The following is a 26,624-nucleotide window of genomic DNA, read 5'->3' on the forward strand; positions in this document are numbered from 1 at the left end:
AGTGGGATTATAAACTGAAAAAACATTTTGTAAAATAAATTGGAAAAATGCCCTAGGGCTGGGATCTACTTTTGGTGATTTATATCAACAAAATAATCTAAAATGTAGAGTGGGTTGTACATTATTTATAATGGTAAGGAACTGGAAACAAAATGTTCAAAAATGAGCAAACTGTGTAGCCATCAATATTATATAATATTTAAACATGAGGAAAAACAGGCATAATGTGCTGGTAAGAGAAGGAAAAAATTCTAAGAGATATATATATACACACACACATATATATATATATTTTTTAAAGATACATTTTTAAAAAATCTATACATCAAAATTTTAACACCAAAAATGAAAGTGCAATCACAGGTGATTTATTTTCCTCTCTGTGCTTTTCTGTATTTTGGAAATGCTTATAATGAGTATGTATTACATAACCTGGGGATGGTTATCCATATTTAAAATTCATGAATAGGAACAGAAGTAACATTTATTCACTATAAGTCTTGTTAATCCTAGAAAATAGTATTTTTGTAAATGAAGACAAATGAGTCTTAGAGATAGTAGATAATATGACTTCCCAATGCCAAAAGCTAGTAAGTGGTAAAGCCAGAAATCAGACCAAACTAGTCTGAGTCCAGAGCCCACTGTGAAAAATATTATAATTCTGTATTAAAATTATTTACAAAGGGGCAAAGGGAGAGGGGAGATAGGATATAAAAAAAAAAAAAAAAAAATAGGGCGCCTGGGTGGCTCAGTTGGTTGAGCGACTGCCTTCGGCTCAGGTCATGATCCTGGAGTCCCAGGATCGAGTCCCGCATCGGGCTCCCTGCTTGGCAGGGAGTCTGCTTCTCCCTCTGACCCTCCTCCCTCTCATGCTCTCTCTCATTCTCTCTCTCTCAAATAAATAAATAAAATCTTTGAGAAAAAAAAAAAATAACTGAACATTACTATCTTTATTTATTTCTCCAGCTTCAAAAGCCTCTATGATTCTAAAGTCTGGAGCACTGCACTCTGGTTATATATGAGTAAGTGAAATTATTTTTTCCAAACAGTTAACTAGAAACACACATAACAAAAACTGCCCATTTCAAAGGATCAAAACACACATAAAAACTATTAACTATTGAAACTATTAAACATAATTTAGTATTTGAGATTTCCAGGTATTTAAGATTACTAGCATTGTCAATGGTACAATATTTAAAAAAAAAAAAAAAAGAACTGCTTATCATGTATCATGACCACTTATACCTTGGACACACTCCAACTCAAATTTAATAGAAAAATGAAGCTTAGAATTTGTTTATATCAACATATAAAATATTGTGTTTTGGGATGCCTGGGTGGCTCAGTCATTTAAGCGACCAACTCTTAATTTCAACTCGGGCCATGATCTCCGGGTGGTGGGATGGAGCCCCTCATCGGGCTCCACACTCAGCATGGAGTCTGCTTGAGATTCTCTCTCTCCTTCTCCCTCTGCCCCTCCCCTGACTCACACTTGCCTGCACGCTCACTTTCTCTAATAAATAAAATCTTTAAAAATATATATTGTTTATTTATTTATTTATTTATTTTTAAAAGATTTTTATTTATTTATTTGACAGAGAGATAGCGAGAGCAGGAACACAAGCAGGGGGAGTGGGAGAGGGAGAAGCAGGCTTCCTGCCGAGCAGGGAGCCCGATGTGGGACTCAATCCCAGGACCCTGGGATCATGACCTGAGCCGAAGGCAGACGCTTAACGACTGAGCCACCCAGGCACCCTATATTGTGTTTTTAAAATGGGAAAAATGTTACTTCTTGAAACAATGATTTACATATCAACTCAATTTCTAAAAAAGGCAGTATTTCCATTTTTTGCTACAGTAGCAATGGATGTCCAGGTCCTTGTAGAAAACTGTAGATTCAGGGAAACAGTTTGGAAACTGTAACCCACCCTCCTAGACACAAAATATATGACTGTCCACCATTTAACATTTGTTAGAGTTAGCAGTTTTGATGAAAAGCTAAAAAAAAAAAACAAAGAAAACAAAAAACCTCAAAGTTATTATTATGATCTCCAAAATTCACATTTTGAAAAGTATTTTGAAAGGAGTATCATTTTCTTCTTTTGTCTCAAAGCTTAGGAAAACTTATATTTTATTTTAGATCTATATGTATGTATAAAAAATCCTCATCCTCCATTTTGCAAAAAGAAAAAACAGTGCAAGATAAATGTTTCAACTGCAAGAAACATTTCTGAAAAAAATGCCCACTCAGAAACTGGAAGGTCACAACAACCAATTTTTGACAAAACATAGCATATTTGTCACAATCAGTGCCTATTTTCCAGGGATAGTAACAGATGTTAGGACTATGCTTTCCGTGGTGGTTAATTAATGCTTTTAAGTTATTAAAATGTAACACTGCCTGCCCTATCACATAGGTATGTTATATTTAGAATAAAATCATGGATTATGTTTGGAAATCATTAAAGACCTTTCAAAATATAAGAATTAGCAACCTAACAGTCACTTAATATGCAAAATTATTAGATATCACATTTTTCATTGGGTTTCTGTTACTCCCATCCCATGTGTTTTTATGACTATCAGTCACAATGCCTAGCTGAATGTGACCAAAATGACAGTTCATGTAGAAGATGGTAAGAGAGAGCTACCCTCTCCTTTTATGATTAAAAGCTAAAAGGATGATGTATCTTAGCCAAATGGAAAGTATTTCAGAATAAAGCTAACTTAAAGAAAAAATAAAGCTAAGAAATGGAGAGACAGAATACAATTAACTTTTTTCAACCCTTGGGTTGTTTTACCTGAAATTCGGACGCCACATTTGGTTTCCCTCATCATGAGAGCAAATAACTTCTTTTTACTTTAGTTCAGTTAAATCAAGTTTGTTGAATTTGTTATAAGACTTTCTTAGAAAAACTAAAATATTTAAAAGGGGCAATCAACAATATTATATTCTTACAAAGGTAAAATAGAAGTCTAAACTACCTCTAGGTAATAAAATGTCTGAGATGCTTATTAAAATTATTAATTTTTTAAAAATATGATGATCAATTAAAACAGGACAATTAGGGGCGCCTGGATGGCTCAGTCGTTAAGCGTCTGCCTTCGGCTCAGGTCATGATCTCAGGGTTCTGGGATTAAGCCCCGCATCAGGCTCCCTGCTCTGTGGAAAGCCTACTTCTCCCTCTGCCACTCCCCCTGCTTGTGTTCCCTCTCTCGCTGTCTCTCTCTCTGTCAAATAAAAAAATAAAATCTTAAAAAATAAGTAAATTTTATAATAAATAATAAATAAAACAGGACAATTAAATGATATTCCCATTTTATTCATATTGCTCTGAAGGTTAAATGAATAGTTCTCACAAATAACTAATAGATAGAATAACCCAAACTTAAAAAAAAAAAATCTTATCACAGATAAGAATTCCACAACACGGTCTTTTCAGAGGGCATTTTAGAAGCAGGTTTTAAAATAGAAAGTACAAATGCTTTTGGCTAAGAAATCACACTTCTAGGGGCACCTGGGTGGCTCAGTCGTTAAGCATCTGCCTTCGGCTCAGGTCATGATCCTAGGGTCCTGGGATCAAGCCCCACATCGGGCTCCTTGCTCAACTGGGAGCCTGATTCTCCCTCTCCCACTCCCCCTGCTTGTGTTCCCTCTCTAGCTGTCTCTCTCTCTCTGTCAAATAAATAAAATACTTAAAAAAAAAAAATCATACTTCTAAATTCTATTCTGCACAAGAAAGTACACGAGTGTTACTATACATTATTTAAAATAGCAAAAAGAAGTAGGAAAAACATTTTTTAATGGTGGAATGACTAAATTATAGTATATGTACATATGCATATGTACAACTATGCATATATTTGTAAACATACACAAATGTAAGTGTGGATACATCTATACAAATATACCTATGTACACACATACATGCAGCTATAAAAAAGTAGTAGATCTATATTTATAGAAAAGGAAAGGATTCTATGATATATTGGAAAGCAGAAAAGTTCAAACTATGAGTCAATATATGTCATGATCTCATTTTAAAAAAATCTTTGTGCAATTGTAATAAATGGTAAATAAATTCAGTACTCTTTCCGTTTAGCTCATTTAATTCTCACAACTCAATTAAATAAACACACACACACACAATCATACCAAAGAAAGATAAATACTTTCTAGTGGTTACCTCTAGAGAATGGTACTTTTGTCACAGTGGGGAGGAGGATGGGAAGGGTATGTGAGAGAGGACTTTCACATTTTACCATAAATTGTTTGGTGCCATTTTAATTTTTTATATTTAGCTTATGCTAGTTTTGAAGTTTTTTCAATACAGAACAAAATAAAGATTCCTTTGGAGCTTTCAATATGAATATAGGAGATTAACTGTAGGAAAAGAGAACTTTTAGAATGTAAAGAGCTGAAATACTGTCATCTTTAAAAAAAGCAGGTCTTTAGAATACAAGCATGTTGTCAGTTTTAAAAATAGGATACTAAGATTATATTCATCAGCAGTCTGTTATACACATTACTTTATCTAGTGAAATGATGTCAGAAGGCAAGCATGGGTGTGTGACATTCACATGGTTATAGGATCACATCACTAGCACCCTCTCTTCATACTTTAAAAGGAAGTTTTAATTCTGCAGATGAGGTCTACTCTATACAACATTTTAGCCCCACTGATCTACTAAATTAAGTTAATCCTAAAAACAGGCTTATATTAAATAACAAAACAAAGAGTAGTACAACAAAAACTCGTATTTAAAATACAAAATCTTCTCAATGTAATATAAAGCCTTTAATTAAACACTTGCTATATGCCAGGCTTTGGAGTAAAAAGGAATATAAGAGTAGAAAAAGAAGTACTACAGATTTGTGTTTAAGAAACTCCGTTTAATAAGATAGTAACCCATGACAAATAGTAACAACAAAAGGATAAAATTTAGTAGACACACATAATCTGTTATGGGAACACAGAGAAGGGTGACCAACTAATTCCTAACTAGTCTAAGTGGTATCAATTATTTTACTTATTTTCTTATTCTATAGAGATACATATATTCTATAAAGATTTCTTGTTCTATAGAGATATTCATAGAAATTTCTGAGAATTTCTAATTTTACTCTATAAGGACATGAACTTACAGATTTTATAGAAATACCAGCTATGTAAATGTTTATGAACCTAGCTCTCCACCAAAATGGAATTCAAAGATACATTATATTATGATTAAATTTGGTGAGCATTTATTTTGCACTAGGTATCTGAAGAAATTTTATAATAAAATCTACTGACATTTATTTACAGGAGTGGTTCTTAGCCAGGGGCAATTCTGCCCCCAGGAAACATCTGGCAATGTCTGGAGACATTTTTGCTTATCACAGCTGGTGGAGGTGTGCTACTGGCATCTAGGGGTTCTAGCAGGGATGCTGTTAAATACCCTACAAATGGAGAAGACAGCCTCCTAAGACAAATAATTAGCTGGTCCATTATGTCAGAATTACTGAGGCTGAAAAACCCTGTTACAGTAATAGCTTACTAATCTGCAACTCGAACTATTTAGCAGACTCATGTCCTTAGAGTCAGCCAAAAAACCAGAAAAGTGGCAAAAAATACTTAAGCAAACAAAAACAAACCCCAGGTTGAAAGGCGCTATGTTATATGTTATGAAGTACGTATTATATGCCAGGCACTATAGTGAGACCTTGCCTCTAAAGGCATCAAGATTACCTGAGTAAAGAAATCTGCCAAGACTGCCTTGCTAGTTAGAGCTGGACTGTAAGTCTCCATCTACCTGATCTAAAGCTCATGCTTTTCCCACTGTTATCACGAGGCAGCCAAACCGATTTTATCAAGTCCAGTGTTCACAGACTTTACTAATGAGAGAGCCCCTCAGACCCTGACTCAAGGTTTAGTTCCTCATATTGTAGATAAATTCCAGTAAGTCTGGTTTTCTGGTCTTTAAATCCAAAAATAATTTATAATAGCAAATAAAAGGGCTGCTATAAGCTGGTACAAGGGCCAGAGGGAAACGTGAAAATTATAATGACAGGATATAGCAAAACAAAAAACAAACAAGAATACAAAAAGCCCCAAAGCCTAGGGCCTTTATTAAGGAGATAAATCATTCTGTACTCTACAGGGCTACAATGGGGGAAGAGAAGGAGAGAGGGAACAGAGAAGGAAGGAGAAATCAGGGAAGGAGAGAAAGGGAAGGGGTTAGAGATAGGTGAAGAGAGAGGAGATGAAGAGGAAGGGGGAAAGAAAGAAATAGCAGAGCAGGAGAGAGTGAAGGGAAGGAGAAGCTGGAGAAGAGAATGGGAGAACACAAATCAAGGAAAGACCAAGTGAAGAAAACAACTTAGTGAAATACTGTGGGAAAAATTCAAACAAAGACTGAGAGAAACAAGGAAATGACCCTAACCCAAGAGAACCTGGGATGGAGACAGAAATAAATGGAGAAGACAGAAGGGAAAATGAAAAGTGTCCAAAAGATTCCTAGAAATAAATGTTTAAACTACTCCTATTCCAAAAAGTCTCTCTCTATATATGCACTGTCCATTATGGTTGGTATCTACTAGCCACGGGTTGCTATGAGCACTGTAAATGTGGCTACTCTGAATTGAGATGTGCTATAAGCATAATATATACACTTGATTTCAAGGATTTAGTATAAAAATGTTAAATATTTCATTAATATTTTATATAAATTACATCAAATGATAATAACTTACAATATACTGGATTAAAGAAAATGTATTATTAAAAATAATTTCACATGCTTCCTTTTCCTTCCTTTTCCTTCTTTAATGTGGTACTAGAAAATTTAAAATTGTATTTGTGGTTCACATTATATTTCTACTGGAAGGTGCTGCTCTAGATTTTTAATATTGCTTTAGGATCCACACTAGTGCCAGAGTGATAGTAAAAAAAAAAAAAAAAAAAATCACTGCCATCCTTACATCCATCCCCAACTTTCAGAATTCCAGCTGGTAAAAGATGTGGAACTACATATCTAGATGTCAACCTGACTATGACAGGAACCATGAGTTCAAACAGGACATAAACCTATATTAAATTGTTTTTAATGGCTAAATCTAGGCAGGTGGTAAGACTTACTAGACTTGAGTGAAGAATGGTAAGATAAAACTGGGAAGTTTAATAGAAGGGAGTGAAATGAGGATATACAATTTACAATCTTGAAAGAATTTTGGGTCTCAAAGACTTGACCTTATCTGACCAGCACACTGAAGCATGCATTTTAAGATATTGATTACATTCATTAAAAAATGGAAACATACTGAAAATAAGTCAATCAGAGAAAGACATGTATCATATGATCTCACTGATATGAAGAATTCTTAAACTCAGGAAACAAACTGAGGGTTGCTGGAGTGGTGGGGGGTGGGAGAGATGGGGTGGCTGGGTGACAGACATTGGGGAGGGTATGTGCTATGGTGAGTGCTGTTAATTGTGTAAGACTGATGAATCACAGACCTGTACCTCTGAAACAAATAATACATTATATATTAAAAAAAAAAAAAGAAGATAGTAGGAAGGGAAAAATGAAGGGAGGGAAATCGGAGGGGGAGACGAACCATGAGTGACTATGGACTCTGAGAAACAAACTGAGGGTTCTAGAGGGGAGAGGGGAGTTGGGGGGATGGATTAGCCTGCTGATGGGTATTAAAGAGGGCACGTATTGAATGGCGCACTGGGTGTTATACACAAACAATGAATCATGGAACACTACATCAAAAACTAATGATTTAATGTATGGTGTTTAACATAATAAAATAAATAAAAAGAAAGAATTGTAAAAAAAAAAAAGGAGGGGCGCCTGGGTGGCTCAGTCGTTGAGCATCTGCCTTCGGCTCAGGTCATGATCTCAGAGTCCTGGGATCAAGCCCCGCATCGGGCTCCTCACTCTGCGGGAGGCCTGCTTCTCCCTCTCCCACTCACCCTGCTTGTGTTCCCTCTCTCGTTGTGTCTATCTCTGTCAAATGAATAAATTAAAAAAAAAAAAGGAAACATACCTAGGGATATTTTTGAAAACTCTTTCGCAAGCACCTATTCAATGTTTTTCAAAGTTGTTTTAAAAATATCACTTTCTGGGGCGCCTGGGTGGCTCAGTCGTTAAGCATCTGCCTTCGGCTCAGGTCATGATCCCAGAGTCCTGGGATCGAGCCCCACATCGGGCTCCCTCCTCAGCGGGAAGCCTGCTTCTCCCTCTCTCACTCCCCTTGCTTGTGTTCCTACTCTCGCTATCTCTCTCTCTGTCAAATAAATAAATTTTGACTATTCCAAAACTTCACTAAAGAAAAATAAACAAATATGTACTTGCTTCTTTAACTATGAAAAAAAAAATCCTAATCTATTTATATTTATTGTACATCACCATATTGAAAAAATTTTGTTACATAGTGACTATATTCTCATCTCCTTTTATTTCTGTGAAGTAAAATAAACTCCAGGCCATAGTCTAATTTAATTAGTAGACAGCAAAAAATTAAACATTTTGGAAGGATTAAAGAGTGCCACTCAAACTTTAATGTACATACAAATTCACCTGAGAATCTTAATTAAAATGTAGATTCTGATTCAGTAGGCCTGGGGTAGGGCCAAACAGTACATTTCAAACAAGCTCCAATGTGACAGTAATGCTGTTGGTCTATGGGTCACAGTTTTAAGGGGTTAAAATATATAATTAATCCCAAATTTAAAATGTAGCAGAACAGTGTATACTGAGGAAACTAAAAAAAAAAAATTTCCCAAAGGAGCCATTCTGTTTCCTCTTTATGGCATCACCTCAAATAACAGGCATTTTAGTGTTTCCAAGAGTTGGCTGTCCGGCATTACCACGTTCAAAAACATACCAATCTATCTATCAAAGTCAAGAATTCTTGGCTTCTAATAAAATTCAAGTCAATATTTATTTGGGACGAGAGCCCCTGCATTTATCCTGGGCTCTAATCAAGACCCAAAAAATAGAATTAGAATATCAGGGAAAAGAGAGAGGAAGTTTTAATATTTCTCTTGGAATAATGGTTATGGCTATGAAATGCAACACACACATGTACTTACGTACAAATGTTTATCATCTATTATCACATAAAAATGAATGTTAAAAAGGCAAAAGAAATATATCATGTTAAAAACAGTGAAGACCTGATGATGGACTTTTTAGTGACCTTTTTCTCTCTATTATTTTCTGAACCTACCAAATTTTCTACAAGCACATAATACTTCCATTATTCAAATACACTGAAACTACTAACACATGACAAAATCCATGAGAAGTAGCAGAGGAAAGCACTAATATTAGGTGACTACTCAAGAATTTCTTGTTAATGATAGTTAAAAAGCATCTGAGATAAGTATAATAAGGAACAAAGAATTTTAGATGAGTTACTTACCTTAGTAAAGTTATTCAGATGGCCTAGTTTTCTCATATTTGATACTCCTTGCAATTTGGCCACATTTTGGAGAATCTCCCTTAAGTTGTCAGAAGGTTCTAGAAGAAAAGACAAGACAAATTAGCATAATTTTAGAAGAGTATTTTCCTAACCAAACACATAAAGCATGCAGTATTAAAACTCCACAACTTTGGATCTTGGTTTAAAATCTTGTTCTCTATCTCAAATCCATCTACTTAGGTGACTTCAAAGTCCATGTGGATGACTCATTAAATGACCTTCACACCTCTACTCCACTCATACCTATGGTCCAACTCTGTGTATCATCACCTGGAATTATTTAACTACTAAATCTTAAATTTCAATATCCCCACTATTACTTCTTGCTACAATATACAACAGGCACCAAAAAAACTGTCCAATACACTCCAATCAACCAAAAAAACAGGACAGAATATATGAAATTACAGTTCTCAAAAAACACAGGACCTCAGGAAGTAAAGAACTGATCCCTGAGAGGTGAGAAACACACAAGTGTTCCCTACAATTGCCCCAGCTAACTATCTTAAGAAAGTTTCCAGGCCTTGGTGCTGACAGGTGAAATCCAGGTAAATAGGCCAAGTTTTAAAGACAGAACTGAGTCCAAGAAAACCAAGAATTCAAAAAGAGAACATTACACAGAACTCTGAAGATCTGCAAAGGGACCCCTCAGGTAGTTGGTAGAGCAATGACTGGTGCATGTGTGTGAAGAAATTAACTACTCAAAAGAATTAAAAGGAAAGTACCCTCTGTTCACACAGGACAGAGAGCAATGCCTGTTCCTAACAGCCAGATTAAAAATCTGTACAGTTCACGTGGACTGGTTAGAGTATTCAGAAAAGTCTTGGCTAAGTAGTGGGGAACAATCAGATACAGACTAAACACTTCTTTTATCCCACCTAATAAATCTTCAAAGCAAGACTTGAAAGAAAGTATTTCCAAGTAACTAAACTGTGTCTCAGACCAAAGGTCAAGATTTAAAGAAGTGAAAAAATATGAAGCACCTAACAAGGCAAAAATTACAATGTTTAGCAGCCAGTCAAAGAAGCAGGAAAATATGACCTATAAAAAGCAGAAAAATTAATCAACAGAAAATGACCCAGAACTAACATCGATGTTAGAATTAGATAAGAACATTAGAAGTTTTTATAACTATAGCTTATATGTGCAAAAACTTCAGGAGAGGCATTAAAGGTATAAAAATCACTCAAATTGAATTTCTGGAGATGAAAACTAGGTCTAAATGAAAATATACCAGATGGGAATAAATGCGTAACAACTTTTATAGAAGGTAAACTTGAAGACAAAGCAATTGAGATTATCCAAAATGTAATATAATACAAAGAGAAAAAAGAAATAAATGAAAAGAACATCAGTGAACTGAAGGACTTCAAGTAGCCTAACACAAAGACAAAATGTTTAACTGGAGTCCTCAAAGGAAAGAAATGGGGGCTAGAAAAATTACTTGAAGAAGTAATGGATACAAACTTTTCAAATTTGATGAAAACAAGCCAATAAACCCAGGAAGTTCAACCAACCCCAAGCACAAAAACATGAAGAAAACTAGACCACAGCACATCATAATCACATTACTCAAAGCCACTGGCAGAGAAAACTTTACTTAAAAGGAACCATACTAAAAAAGACAAGTTATATGGAGAGGAGCGAAGAAAAGGTTGACAGTAGACTTCTCATGGGAAACAAGGCAAATGAGAAGACAGTGGAGCAATACCTTCAAAATACTGAAAGAAAAAAAAAAGTTTAAAAACGTGAAAAACAATCTTAGCTCACTTGCTTTACAAAAACAGGCAACAGCCAGATATGGCCCTGTGGTCAGTAGTCCACCAACCCCCCTGGAATAGAGTGTCAGTTTCCTCAGGTTGCTACAAGCTATTTTTCTATTCATATATTCAGCATCCCATTTGTTTAAACAAAACAAAAGCACAAGGTAAAGAAGAAAAGAGTATCACATTGCTGATATTTTAATCTAAGAGCCATTATGACTTCGAGATTTTTATCTGTTAACACAAAACCAAAGAACTATTTGTTTTGAATTACTGTTGTCCTCAGCAAATGAAACTGCATTGTCCTATTTTACATTTAGCTCGCATCTGCCTATTTCCCTCCATTCTGTTAGACTGGGTGTTAGCCATGACAACCACAAATTGGTTAGTGCCAAACCACTAAGCACACTACATATCCCAGCTATTTCCAAGCACTTTAAAATTGCTACATACTGAGATCATTCATTTGATTTCAGAGCATCTCCTACAAATTTTGGATATATATTTTTTAATTCCAACGTAACTCAATCTAATTTTGAATGTTTTAGTATATGTCTTTATAATTAGTGACTCTGAGGTTATCTTAAAAGTGGAATTAAAAAAAAAAAAAGATAGCGGGGGGGAAGAAAAATGGGGGGGGAAATCGGAGGGGGAGACGAACCATGAGAGACTATGGACTCTGAAAAACAAACTGAGGGTTCTAGAGGGGAGGGGGGTGGGGGGATGGGTTAGCCTGGTGATGTGTATTAAGGAAGGCACGTTCTGCATGGAGCACTGGGTTTTATACGCAAACAATGAATCATGGAACACTACATCAAAAACTAATGATGTATGGTGATCGACAACATAATAATTTAAAAAAATAAAAAAAAGTGGAATGAAAGCAGCTCATCACTGGGTAGAATCCAATTTCACTAAAAAGAACTGCAAGGGACCATGAAGAAGTCAATGTTAGTATTTAGTAACATTTTTCACTATTATAAATGGTATCTGGAGAGATTAAAGAAAAAAATTATAAGTAAGCCAATGGTGTCAAAATGATTTAACTGTATTTCAGAACTTCATACAAATTTTCTAACAACCTTCAAGGTAATTTACAACCTACAGCAGTTTACAAAATCAGAGTTAAGATCATTAAAGCCAGTGTGAAATTCACCTACTGGAAACGTATAACCTAACCAGTTCACATCAACTTATAATTAGGTTTTCAAGCACCAAAGCTTCACTGAAGTGATCACAAGTTACGATTATGTAATGATCTGATAGGACCAACAGTTAAGATCATTAGTCTGAAAAGATTTATTCTTCGCAAAGGTTTGTGGATTTCTAATTATTGCCTATTTTCTAGGTACAAACTGTAGACATTTTTGAAAAACCACAATCTTGCTACAAAAAATCTCGTATCTGAGTTCATTCACTCAACAAATAATATTTAAACATCTATTACAGTTAAGCACTATTTTAGGTGGTGGAAATACATCAGTGAGCAAGAGACATCCTTCTTTAACAGACCTTACATACAAGTGAAAGAAAACTGACAACAGCAACAAAAAAATTTCCCTGCACACAATCTGAAAATTGACAGGTGGTGAGAAGTCAACATTGGATCAAATGTTTGCCTAATGAATAATGATATAAAATGAACTTAACACTAATAATACAGGTATTACAGTTGTCAATCTAAATCAAAATGAACTAGCCTTTCTCCTTCCTTCCCCTTCTCACCCCCTTTCTCTTTTATATAATCAATTCCCAGGAACCCCCAACTACTGGACAACTTTCAAAGTTTCTTCATAACACATTTGCTGGGGGTGCCTGGGTGGCTTAGTCGCTAAGCATCTGCCTTCAGCTCAGGTCATGATCTCAGGGTCCTGGGATCGAGTCCCACATCAGGCTCCCTGCTCAGCAGGAAGCCTGCTTCTCCCTCTCCCACTCCCCCTGCTTGTGTTCCCTCTCTTGCTGTGTCTCTATCAAATAAATAAAATCTTTATCTTTAAAAAAACAAACAAACCATATTTGCTGAAAAACAAGCTGTTTCCTCCCAGAAACTATGCTACTTCCCAGACCAATGAGGGCCATTTTAGATGAAATACTATGTAATGCTCATGTGCTACGATGTTCCCACGGAAATAACAGGTTAAAGTCCCTGGAAATGAAATGAGAAATCCCTGGTTTCTTCCTTACCTGCTAAATCAGGAGTCTGCAAACTTTTTCTGTAAAGATCCAGACAGTAAGTATTTTAAACTTTGCAGTAAGCATTTTAAACTTTAAACTCTGTTGTAACTACTGCTGTTGTACCAAGAAAGCAATTGTAGAAAATACATAAATGAATGAACGTGGCTTTATTTCAAGAAAGCGGACTTGGCTCACATAGTTTTGGCTCTGTAGTCTGTCAACTCCTGTACTAGATAATCAGAACTTACACTAGGATGAGTAGTGGGGAAACTGAGCACAAAGTGGTTTTTACTGGGAGTTGGGGAAGATGGGAAGCAAAAAGAAATTTAGGAAAAAGTTTACCTCTTTTTATTTCTTCCTACTCTCACTTAATGTTTCCAATTTAGCTTCTCCAAAACTATCTACTGATAACAGTGTTATGTGAGAAGTATAAAGCACAAATGAGATAATCAGGATATTCCCAGAAGCCTTGATGTTTAGGAAACCCACAACTGCCTAAGGGGAAAAAAAACTGCGGCTAGCTGGCTATGATGGCAAACCATTCAAAAGCAAGGAAGCAAAACACAAAAGAACTAGTAGAATTACAGTGGCTCTTTTCCTCTTATTGTGTAGCTTTTGAGTCCTGAGTGTTCCTGATGACTCTCTCTGGGGGTAATGAAATAAACAGTCAACTCTAAATATCTAGCAATTTAATATTATATAAACACATATGCATATACATATACATACATGCAGAAAAACACCAAGAGAAAACTACAGTAGGCAGACCTTTTATCTAGATCTATATCTGTACAGACACATACATACACACTCCTTCCCCTCCAGCTCAAGTCTCCATGTAGGTGCACACGCAAACATATATGCACAGGTACATACAAGTATGTGTCTATATTTGTGAGTAAACATGATTTTAAAATGTTTTCAATATTTACTGCTTTGTAACATGCTGCAATAAACTCTATAGAAATACCTGTATCTGTCAATAAATACAAAACATAAAAGTGACTTTTAAATAAATTTAGGTTCAAGTACACGTAGTAAATTAATGACCAAAAACTACCAGCATACAGCTATTTGGAAGTACTGTAAAGAACAATTATGGAATGAAAGCTAGAGTCGAATCTAGTTTATTCACCTTATAAACCATATAGCCCTGGCTAAGTCAATCTCAGGGGCATCCATTTTCTCCTATATACAGTAAAAATACTAACTACTTACCTTGAAAGCACTGTTACAAGATGTGAGGTGCTTTTAGCACAGTGCCTAGACCATAACAAACACCCAATAAATAGCAGCAACTATAATTAAAAGTTACTATTTTTTAATTTAATTTAATTTATTTATTTTTTTAAAAGATTTTATTTATTTATTTGAGAGAGAGAGAGAGCACATGAGAGGGGGGAGGGTCAGAGGGAGAAGCAGACTCCCTGCTGAGCAGGGAGCCCGATGCGGGACTCGATCCAGGGACTCCAGGATCATGACCTGAGCCGAAGGCAGTCGCTTAACCAACTGAGCCACCCAGGCGCCCCACTATTTTTTTAGTAAAAACAATTTTTATGAATCATGTGAAAATTATGTGCTTAGTCCAAGCAAATGTTTAATGCCTATGTTAGTGTGTTTATTATTTTTTCTTAAGATTTTATTTATTTGTCAGAGAGAGAGAGAAACAGAGCACAAGCAGGGGGAGCCGCAGGCAGGAGGAGAAGCAGGCTCCCCACTGAGCAAGGAGCGCAATGCAGGACTCAACCCCAGGGCCCTGGGGATCATGACCTGAGCCGAAGGCAGGCGGTTAACCAACTGAGCCACCCAGGCATCCCCATTAATGTGTTTAAATTAATGAATTTTTGTTTTATGTTTTAGAGCATTACTTTTATGATCCAAGATTTGCTCATTTTTTAATTTTTTTTTTTTAGATTTGCTTATTTAAAAAAAAAAAAAGGATTTTACTTATTTGACAGAGAGAGAGCACAAGCAGGGGGAACAGCAAGGAGAGGGAGAAGCATGTTTGATCCAGGACTTGATCCCAGGACCCTGGGATCATGGCCTGAGCCGAAGGCAGACGGTTAACTGACTGAACCACCCAGGTGCTCCAAGATTTGCTCACTGTTAAAGTAGAAAGTGTTATCATGTTATTTGCCTTCTTGATAATTGCAAAGAGGAATGAGAAGTGGGAGCAGAGCTGAACAATATTTTCTGTGATTTATTTGTGCATATACATGAAAAAATGCTGTAAGCAACAAGCTATAAAGTAGGGTGCATAAAAATTTAATATAACAAAATAAATATGACTACATAAATCTGATATGACTTAATGTTATCTTTAATATTATCTACGATTGCGAACAGACATAAATGATTAAAAGTATATGGGAATTACTATAGTTGGTATTACCTTTGCAAAAGCCAGCAGCAAATCTGTCCCCCTCCACTAGCAAAGACAATGGGAGTGCATCTTCTCACCCTTAATCACAGATCCAAAAGTTGAGGAAGAACTGCTTCAAGCTCTAACATTTCCTAAAACTCTTTAACAATTATTAATATCAAAGAGATATAATTTAGTAGGGAAAGGATATACCCCCCACTGATGGCATCCCGGGAAAAGGACTTTCCTTTTACCTCTAATGCAGAGGAATTCAGAACTTCCAGGAGAGCCTGTTTCACCTTTGGATTGCACAGTAGAACACTTTTTCTTATACCAATGACAAAATATGCTTCTTTCTAACTCTCATCCATTTGTTCTCGTGTAACCATATGGAATGCAAAACAAGTATTATCTTTCCTCACATACTGAAAATAATCATGTTTCCTCTCTGTAGCAGGTAATAATCTTCTTTTAATCCACTGACATATTTTAAATATAAATACTGTAGTAGAGATGTGCAAGGAAAATCTATTACTACTGCCAGCAAATCAGTTTAATTATAATCTTCTTAAATGTTGGGTTTATATACTAAAAACTGAAAGTTTTCATAGAGCTGTTTTAAAAGAAAGATGAAGCACCTCTTGAGAGGGAACGATTTGGATAGAGGCAGGGCTACATGGTCAGCAAGATGACACTAGGTTTCTTTAGCCTGGCCTACCCTCTGTCTAGCCAACTTAGGGAAAAATCCTTCTCATTCTTGAGTCTGGCTCAGATGTATAAAGGTTTTCCCTAATCTACAAGCTCCCTTCTTTATGTTTCCATGACACATTCTTCATACCACTACTGCAGCAGCTATGACAGTATATCTATCTGATCTGCCTGGCTTCAAATTTACATCTATTGTTTCAATGTAATTATTAATACCACCTCCTTTCACTCTGCAAAATATCCCACATTGCATTATAAATGATATTACTCTAAGTATAGTTAAACTCCAGCTATCGTTAATAAGATTTTCTTACACATGGGGTGCCTGGGTGGCTTGGTCAGTTGAGCATCCGACTCTTGGTTTCGGGTCAGGTCATGATCTCAGAGTCTTGAGATCAATCCCCATGTTGGGCTCCCTGCTGAGCAGAGAGTCTGCTTGGAATTCTCTCCCTCTGCCCCTCCCCCTGCTCGTACACACACACACACACACACACACTCTCTCTCTCTCCCTCTCTCAAATAAATTGTAAAAAAAAAAATTTTTTTTTTTTACAACTAGATCTGCATTCTTTCTTTTTCCCAGAGAACAGAATAGTTTTGCTGGGTTCTTGTTCAAATGTCCTACTTGCATAATAATGATGGCAGGAAGAGGTGAGGTGACTTCTGCTGATCTGTAACATTTTGAGACTGTCTTCCCAATGACCCAGGGATTCAGATCTCTTCCCTTCCACTTCAATTTTGGATTGTCTGAGTTACCTCACCTCACACTTTTCTCTTACTATTTATTCAAAAAGAACTTTCTATAATTCCAAAGAACTGCTATTTTTAATGGTATCAAGGGAAAATGATTTATATACTAATGTGGAGGGGAGGTCCTTGTTAAAGGCTATCACTTAGTACCTTTGACTGGATAAATAAGTGACATCTACCAGTTCACCGATGTGATTGGTTCACAATGCTAGGAACAAAAACCATGTCTTTAATTGGTTTATTACAAGCATGTCATAATACACTGTAACTGTAAGATACAGGCCAGGATTGATTAAGGTACAGAATATGAAACATAGAGTCACCTGGAAATAGGTAAATGATTCATTTGAACAGAACTTCTATTAAAAGATGTATGAATACCTCTGAAACTAATAATACAATATATGTTAATTGAATTTAAATAACTTTTTTAAAAATTAAGATATATAAATATACAATCTTAATAATTAGAATTATATATTCTTTTTTTTTAAAAGATTTTATTTATTTATTTGAGAGAGAGAATGAGATAGAGAGAGCATGAGAGGGGAGAGGGGCAGAGGGAGAAGGAGACTCCCTGCTGAACAGGGAGCCTGATGCCGGACTCGATCCAGGGACTCCGGGATCATGACCTGAGCCGAAGGCAGTCTCTTTAACCAACTGAGCCACCCAGGCGCCCCTAGAATTATATATTCTATAATCTTTATTTCAAATCATAATTTTGAATAAATCCTTAAAAAAAAACTGGGGCATCTGAGTAGCTTAGTTGGTTAAGTGTCCAACTCTTGATTTCAGCTCAGGTCATGATCTCAAGGTCATGAGATCATGCCCCAAGTTGGACTCTTGTGCTGTGTGTGAAGCCAGCTTGAGATTCTCTCTCTCTCCTTTCCCACTCTGCCCCTCCCCTTCTCACACTCTCTCGCTCTCTAAAAAATTTTTTTTTAATTTTAAAAATTAATGTCTTAAAATTAAATGACAGACTATTCTTCCCAAAGTTCCCAAAGGAAAAAAAAATTGTAACATTAAGATTATATAATGGGAATATAGTAGGAGAGCACAGGTTTCCCCACTAGATCGAACATAGCCATTTTACTACTTATATAATTAAAAATATAAATGTATTCTATAAAGGATAGCTTTGACCTATCCTGGAAGTAGTTCTGTATTTAGCTTTCTAACTTTTACTCAAACACATTTCAGTGATCACTATATGCCATGTACTGTGCCAACTGCTAGGCTAGGAATATTGATAAACTTAAGATATGGTCTCAGCCCTGGAGATCAAAATTAAATGAGAAAAGAGAAGCATGTGAGCACTTATATCCTATTAAGGTTGGTAATAAATATTATGGGAACAAAAGAAAAGAAGGGTGCCTGATAGACTTCACTAGACAATAAGACAAGTGAGAACAGGAAACCTGTCTTTTTCACACATGCAACCCTGCCCTCTGACACAATGCCAGGCACATGGTGGTTTCTCAATAAATACCGACTGAAAGAAACACTGAAAAGGGGAGATGTAAGATGGAAAAGAGTAGTATGTGAACATACAAACATGAAAAAAAATGCTATTTTCCTCAAGGAACAGCAAGAAATTCTATATTCCCAGAAACAAGGTGATAGGGAAGAATAAAGGAAAAGGAAGATGCATTACAATGGCCTTGTAACATATACTAAGAAACTTAGGTATCTTTAGGCAAAGGGTAATTACTAAGGAAAACATTTATGCAAGTAGATGGCATAATCAGCTCTGTGTTTTAGAAAGACAACTTTGGAAAATAGACTGCAGGGAGGAGAAAGGCAGGTATAAATAGATGTTACAAAATCTTCCATGCAAGAAACTTCATCAGTAATGAATCAGAGACAATAAGAAAGGTAGAGGATTAGAGGAAAGGGAGGGAGAAATCAAGGATAAATCCAGGTTTCTTAACTGGGTAACCTGATGTATACTATTTATTAATACAGAATCCTAGAGCAAGTATAGATTTAGGGAAATTTTTTTATCATCTGTAGTAATAAGCATATGCACCAAAAACGTAACAGCAAAAAACACCTCATAATGTTATATATTAAAATGATAAGACAAAATAACTGGGTATTTCGCCTGCATACAAAAGAGACTTACAGCCCAGTGGTTTTCAAACTTGTGTTCCTAAGAAATACATGAGTTATTATAAGAAATATTGATTCCAGAGCTAAGTATGCCTAGAAAGGGACCCATAGTAATGTGCATTTACAGGAAGCACCCCAATGATCCCCATACACACTAAAAAAATTTTTTTAAGTATTTATTTATTTTAGAGAGAGAGAGAGTGAGCACACGTGCGTGAGTGGGGAGAGGGGCAGAGGGAGAAAATCTTCAAGCAGACTCTGTGCTGAGCAGGGAGCCCCAACTCAGGGCTCAATCTCACAACCTCAGATCATAACCTGAAGTCAAACAAACGACTGAGCCACCCAGGTGCCCCTCAAACTCTGTTTCTTGATCTAGGTGCTGATTTCACAGGTGTGTCACTCTGTGAAAATTCACTGAGAATATACATATAAAATATTCAGTTCTCTCAGTATAATTCAACAAATAGTTAAAAAATAAAAACAGATTTGTTGTATTATCAGATATTACAGACATTACAGGAATTTGTGACTTTAACTTTACTTTTCACAATTTGGCATTTATAAAAAAGAAGTCCCCACCTCAGAATTCTGAATATTAAAATACAAGAATTTACAAGAAAATACTATTTTAGGATAATAATAGCTATAGTACAGATATATGTAAAAGAGGAGCAAATAAAAAAGATCATGTTGCATTAAAATGTTATTTATTTTATAACTTTGAGGACCCAAAAAAAAAGTATTCCCCTCAACTTAACCAAAATGATCTTGCTATTGCTTTGAAAAGGAATCTAAGAACAAACTTATAATACAATTAACAAGGTAACTGTTTTTGCCCATTCAAATTTGTCAAATATAAAATGTTTTAAATGAAAGCACCTAGAAATATAAAAAAGAAAGAAAATGGTAAAAATTCAAATTATTTACCTTCAGAAAATCACCTTCATAATCCTTCTCTGCTGCTCTCCCCACACTTCCAAGCACTGTATTTATATTCATGGCAGTCCTAGAAACCATGTTCCCAGGTTGCAATAGTTGGATAAAGAACTAAAGCCTAACTATTTACCTTACCTAACAATCCTCTAATCATTCCATCATTATCTATTTTTAGATGGTAAATGATCTGTGAATTTATAAAGATTTTCTGGTAAAGATGATTCAGGTTTGAGTTAGAAAATGAAGACCAGGGGCACCTGGGTGGCTCAGTCGTTAAGCATCTGACTTCGGCTCAGGTCATGGTCCCTGGGTCCTGGGATCGAGCCCCGCATCGGGCTCCCTGCTCGGCGGAAAGCCTGCTTCTCCCTCCCCCCCCCCCCCCCCGCTTGTGTTCCCTCTCTTGCTATGTCTCTCTCTGTCAAATTATTAAATAAAATCTTAAAAAAAAAAAGAAAAGAAAATGAAGAGCAGCTTGATAGGAAAAAAAAAAGTATGAAGTGGTTTCTTAGAAAAATTAGACATTGGTGGAATACTTGGGCTTATACCACAGTTATGAAATAATTGTGGTAGAGAACTGTACCCAAATTCACAAAGCACTTTTACTTTGTGCACAAGTACAAAGTATACACAAGTATATACAGTACACAGAAGACATTCACCAGTCTACGGAAGTGGCTGTCATTCCAAGATTTCTTTGTTATGACATTTTACTGTCATTTTTTTGGCAGAAAAATATGAAAAATACTGTAACTAGAGCATTTTCTAAGATAGTAAAATTAACTAAAAGCAATTACTATATAAAGATTTTTTTAAAAAGATTTTATTTACTTGACAGGGAGAACACAAGTAGGGAGAGTGGCAGAGAGAGAGGGTGAAGCAGACTCCCCACTGAGCAGGGAGCCTGGCTTAGGGCTTGAGCCCAAGGTACTGGGATCATGACTTGAGCCAAAGGCAGATACTTAACCGACTGAGCCACCCAGGTGCCCCCTGTATAGAGACTAGAATCACTGGATGTTGTGCTACAATTACTATGTCTTAATCTATTATATTTACAAAGATACCTGTAAAAATTATTAGATTTCCACAGTCCCCTAACTAGGAATCGTTTATTATATGAGAAAAATCCTGTTTGCCTCTGAAACAATTCATTATATAAATGAAGCCTGTAAAAGAATAGAAGAGCTGAGCCTAAAGGCTGAGACAATTGTGATTTACACCCAGTCTATTAGAATCATTTAGAAGTTAGTTGTACATTTTGCTCGTACAGCTACTTTCATGTTTGTTTTTCTGTATGCAACATGACTATTTATAGTTCAGATGACTTGTCTGACAGGTGGCTTCTATGAATGTAATGAAGGGCTTCCCTCTTTGAAACTAATAAAGAAGCAAAAAAGTACAAATTCACTTTGGAGGCAGGACACTTAATTTAGTGTGGGTTAGAAATCTGTTACAATGTTATTATCTAACATCTCCATTTGTATTCCTGTTCTACCTTTTATCTCATTCTAGTATTTCTACCATTAGTTATTCACTGTTTCTCATTCATCTCTCTTTCACTAGCTATTTTTTTTTTTTAAGATTTTATTTATTTGACAGAGAGAGACACAAGGAGGGAAGGAATACAAGCAGGGGGAGTGGGAGAGGGAGAAGCAGGCTTCCCACGGAGCAGGGAGCCCAATGTGGGGCTGGAGCCCAATGTGGGGCTCGATCCCAGGACCCAGGGACCATGACCTGAGCCGAAGTCAGACGCTTAACGACTGAGCCACCCAGATGCCCCTCACTAGCTCTTTCACCTATCTTTAAAAAAAAAAAAAAAAATGCTTCTGCCACTGTTTTCCATTTTTGAAGTGACATTACTTCTTTCTTTCACCAAATCTCTCTGAGATTCAAGTTAATTAATTCTTACCTCATCATCTCCTAAACTTCACCAATCTAGCCCACTGTTCCACTAAACTTGCTCTCAAGTTTACTACTTGCCCAATGCAAGGGCTTTTTCTCAGCTTTTCAAACTCCCTGACTTTTCCATTATAGTACTGGCCAGTGATAGCCAAATCCACCTTCTCTCCCTTGGTGTCTGTAATCACACTGCCTTGGTCTTCCTTCCTATTTCTCACTGTTCCTTGTGTCCCTTAAAGGTTTGTATTCCTCCTCCTGCTTCATCATATCCTTTAACACGACCTGAAGTTCTATCTTTTGCTCTCCCATTTCTCTTCTCATTGTCTCCATAACTCTAACAAATTCAATTTTCATTGAATAATGCCTCAAAATCTCAATTCTGGACTTTATCTTCAAATAAAGCACCACAGCTCAGTCTTATGTTTGGTCTACCTCAAATTTATCATGTCCAATAATCTCATTCATCCTTAACAAAAAAAACTTCCCAAATTTCCTTTTTCAGGCAATAGTAATACTGTCAGAACTAGGAAATTACATCCAGGGAGTTACCAAATATCCCTGAGACATCTTAGTGCATATATCTTAAGCATTTTTTTTTTTACCATCCTCACCATTTTTTTATTATTATGTTCAATTAGCCAACATATAGGACATCTTTAGTTTTTGATGTAGTCTTCAACGATTCACTAGTTGTGTATAACACCCAGTGCTCATAACAAAGGTGCCCTCCTTAATACCCACCACCCAGTTACCCCATCCCCCACTCCCTCCCTTCTGTAACCCTCAGTTTGGTTCCTGGAGTCCAGAGTCTCTCATGGTTTGTCTCCCTCTCTGATTTCTTCCCATTCAGTTTTCCCTCCCTTCCCCTCCATGCTATTCCTTATGTTCCACATATGAGTGAAACCATATAATTGTCTTTCTCTGGTTGACTTCTTTCACTTAGCATAATCCCCTCCAGTTGCATCCATGTCAATGTAAATGGTAGGTATTCATCCTTCCTGATGGCTGAGTAATATTCCACTGTATATATGAACCACATCATCTTTATCCATTCATCTGTTGAAGAACATCTCGGCTCCTTCCACAGTTTGGCTATTGTGGACATTGCTGGTGAATACTGGGGTGCATGTGCCCCTTCTTTTCACTACATCTGTATCTTTGGGGTAAATACCTAGTAGTGCAATTACTGGATCATAGGGTAGCTCTATTTTTAATGTCTTGAGGAACCTCCATACTATTTTCCAGAGTAGCTGTACCAACTTGCACTCCCAACGTGTAAGAGGAGGTTCCCCTTTCTCTACATCCTCGTCAACATTTGTTTCCTGTCGTGTTAATTTTTGCCATTCTAATTGGTGTAAGATGTATCTCACTGTGGTTTTTGATTTGTATTTCCCTGATGACTAGTGATGTTGAACATTTTTTCATGTGTCTGTTAGCCATTTGTATGTCTTCTTTAGATAAGTGCCTGTTCATGTCTTCTCTGCCCATTTCTTGACTGGATTATTTGTTTTTTGGGTGTTGAGTGTGATAATATATCTTGGATACCAGCCCTTTATCTGTAATGTCATTTGCAAATATATGTTCTCCCATTCCGTGGGCTGCCTCTTAGTTTTGTTGACTGTTTCCTTTGCTGTGCAGAAGCTTTTTATCATAATGAAATCCCCAAAGGTCATTTTTGCTTTTGTTTCTCTTGCCTTTAGAGACATGTCTTGAAAGAAGTTGCTGTGGCAGGTGTGGAAGAGTTTACTGCCTATGTTCTCCTCTAGGATTTTGATGGATTCCTGTTTCACATTGAGGTCTTTCAACCATTTTGAGTTTATCTTTGTGTATGGTGTAAGAGAATTCTCAATGGGAAAAAACTGAGAGCTTCTCCCTTAAGGTCAGGAACACGAAAGGGATGCCCATTCTCACCATTATTGTTCAACAGAGAACAATAGAAGTCCCAGCCTCAATCAGACAACAAAAAGAAATAAAAGGCATTCAAATAGGCAAAGAAGAAATCAAACTCTCTCTTCACAGATGACATGACACGTCATGTGGAAAACTCAAAAGACTCCACCCCAAAATTACTAGAACTCATACAGCAACTCAGCAACGTGGCAGGACACAAAACCAGTGCAGAGAAATCAGTTGCATTTCTATACACTAACAATGTGACTGAAGAAAGAGAAATTAAGGCATCAATTTCATTTACAATAGCACCAAAAAGCATAAGATACCTAGGAATAAACCTAACCAAAGAGGTAAAGGATCTATACTCTAGAAACTACAGAACACTTATGAAAGAAATGAAGACACAAAGAGATGGAAAAACATTCCATGCTCATGGATTGGAAGAATAAACATTGTGAAAATGTCTATGCTGCCAGAGCAATTTATACTTTCAATGCAATCCCTAACAAAAGACCATCGACACTTTTCACAGAGCTGGAACAAACAATCCTAAAATTTGTATGGAACCAGAAGGACCCCGAATCGCCAGAGGATTGTTGAAAAAGAAAACCAAAGCTAGGGACATCACAATGCTTGACTTCAAGCTATATTACAAAGCTATGATCATCAAGACAGTATGGTATTGGCACAAAAACAGACACATAGATCAATGGAACAGAATAGAGACCCAGAAATGGACCCTCAACTTTACGGTCAACTAATCTTCGACAAATCAGGAAAGAATATCCAATGGAAAAAAGTCTCTTCAATAAATGGTACTGGGTAAATTGGATGGCCACATGCAGAAGAATGAAACTGGGCCATTCTCTTAAGCACTTCTTATATTGACTATCACAATAGCATCATGTTTTATATATTACTAAGTTCTGAATCAGTGATTTGCAGATATTACCATATTTAACATTGTTTAAGGTTTTATGGTTAAGTAAAATCATTTCTATACACCAAAGAAGACACAACTTACCTAAAATTAACAAAACAAAAACATACTGGCTAATCTGGAGTCCCATGCATGAAAGGAACAAATGAGAAATTGAGCAGTAATACACAACTGAGTTGTATAAGTGTAAACAGGTCCTCTAATTACAAGTTTACTACTTGTCATTCTTCCCTACATTTCACTTGAACGTGCATTAACACCAATAATCAAAATCTAAAAGGAAATTTAAAATTCTCTTTGAATTAACCTTTAAAAGCGTTGAACTACTACAAATGAAACCCATATAATGCATTTCTTAGGTTACACCTTGCATGAACAGGAAGTTTGAATATGATCCACTAATTGCTAATATTTTTATATTCATTTATGCATTCTGAGAATGCTTTTGAGACATATTTGTTTCCATATTTCCACTAAAGGACCATGATGTTTCATGTGAAAATCTGGGGTCAGACAGGATTAGGAATTCAAATATTTTTATTTCAAAATGTAATATTTACCAGAGATGCACCATCCCCAGAAGGGTTGGAGGCAGCACTGCATACTCATCCACAGGAATATTTTTTAGGTGAAAAATATGAGTAGACACATTGAGATAATAAAAATTCTGGTCAGGTTTTGTTGCCAAATGAGTTTCGATCAGGTTAGGTTTTCTCAGGTCTAGTTATTCATCAAAACAGTTTTCATTTTCAGAGTTTTGGGGTTTTCAAAGTTTTTGGTAAGAGACTGTAGGACTGTACAATTAATACTACCAATATTCCAAACCTTGCAATCTTTTCTACAGCAGTCACTGAAACTGTCACCTTTTCCATGTTCCCAATGACATAAAACTGTAGCAATACTGAGGTATAAATTTAGATGTCTTTATTCAAGCTTGATAAAGTTTAATAAGAAATAAACCACATCACTCCAGAAATAACTACGGTTTGTCCGCACAGGGAATTTAACCATCAACAAAAAAATTTTCCCATTATTCAAAATAAAAACATCTTGTTTAGGATAAGAACACTAATAGAAAGAAGGACTTCTAGCTTTCAGAGCAACTACCTGGCTACCAAAGTACATCTGAAAACTACCAACCTGGGTACTACTCAAATGCTATTTATTAGAGATGCCGAATGTTGGGCCCTCCTATACCTACTGAATCTGACTCTTCATTAAAACAAAATTCTCAGGTGCTTCATTTGTACATTTAGGCAGAAAAAAGTTAACCTAGCAGGCCTAACTGCTTTTCCTTTAAAAGGTCTGCTTAAAGCGTTTAAGGGGTGCCTGGGTGGCTCGGTCTGTTAAGTGTCTGCCTTTGGCTCAGGTCATGATCCCAGGGTCTTGGGATCAAGCCCCACGTCGGGGTCCATGCTCAGCAGAGAGTCTGCTTCTCTCTCTCCCTCTGCCCCTCCACACCACTCATGCTCTCTCTTCCTCTGTCTCAAATAAATAAGTAAAATCTTTAAAAAAAAAAAAAAAAAAAAGGTCTGCCTAACTTACAACGTTGACCCTTGGCTGGAATCTAGAAACAATTATGGGGAGGGTTTCCACCACCCTATCTGAT

General features: G+C 36.3%; 1 protein-coding gene across 6 annotated transcripts in view; it reads right to left on the minus strand.

Moving 5' to 3' along the window:
• LOC118006531 (rapamycin-insensitive companion of mTOR) overlaps positions 1-26,624 on the minus strand; it is a 122,001-nt gene that overhangs the window by 71,184 nt on the left and 24,193 nt on the right. For 4 of the 6 annotated variants that reach the window (XM_034999212.1, XM_034999208.1, XM_034999209.1 and 1 more), the window contains exon 3: positions 9,422-9,519. In XM_034999212.1, the coding sequence (XP_034855103.1) occupies positions 9,422-9,519 (98 nt within the window). Of the gene's footprint in view, positions 1-9,421; positions 9,520-13,428; positions 13,447-14,004; positions 14,355-26,624 lie in introns of those variants that run through there. The other 2 variants (XM_034999210.1, XM_034999213.1) reach the window with 2 other exon arrangements.

The sequence above is a fragment of the Mirounga leonina genome, unplaced genomic scaffold (assembly GCF_011800145.1).
Source record: "Mirounga leonina isolate KUSES-001 unplaced genomic scaffold, KU_Mleo_1.0 Mir_97, whole genome shotgun sequence".
NCBI lineage: Eukaryota > Metazoa > Chordata > Mammalia > Carnivora > Phocidae > Mirounga > Mirounga leonina.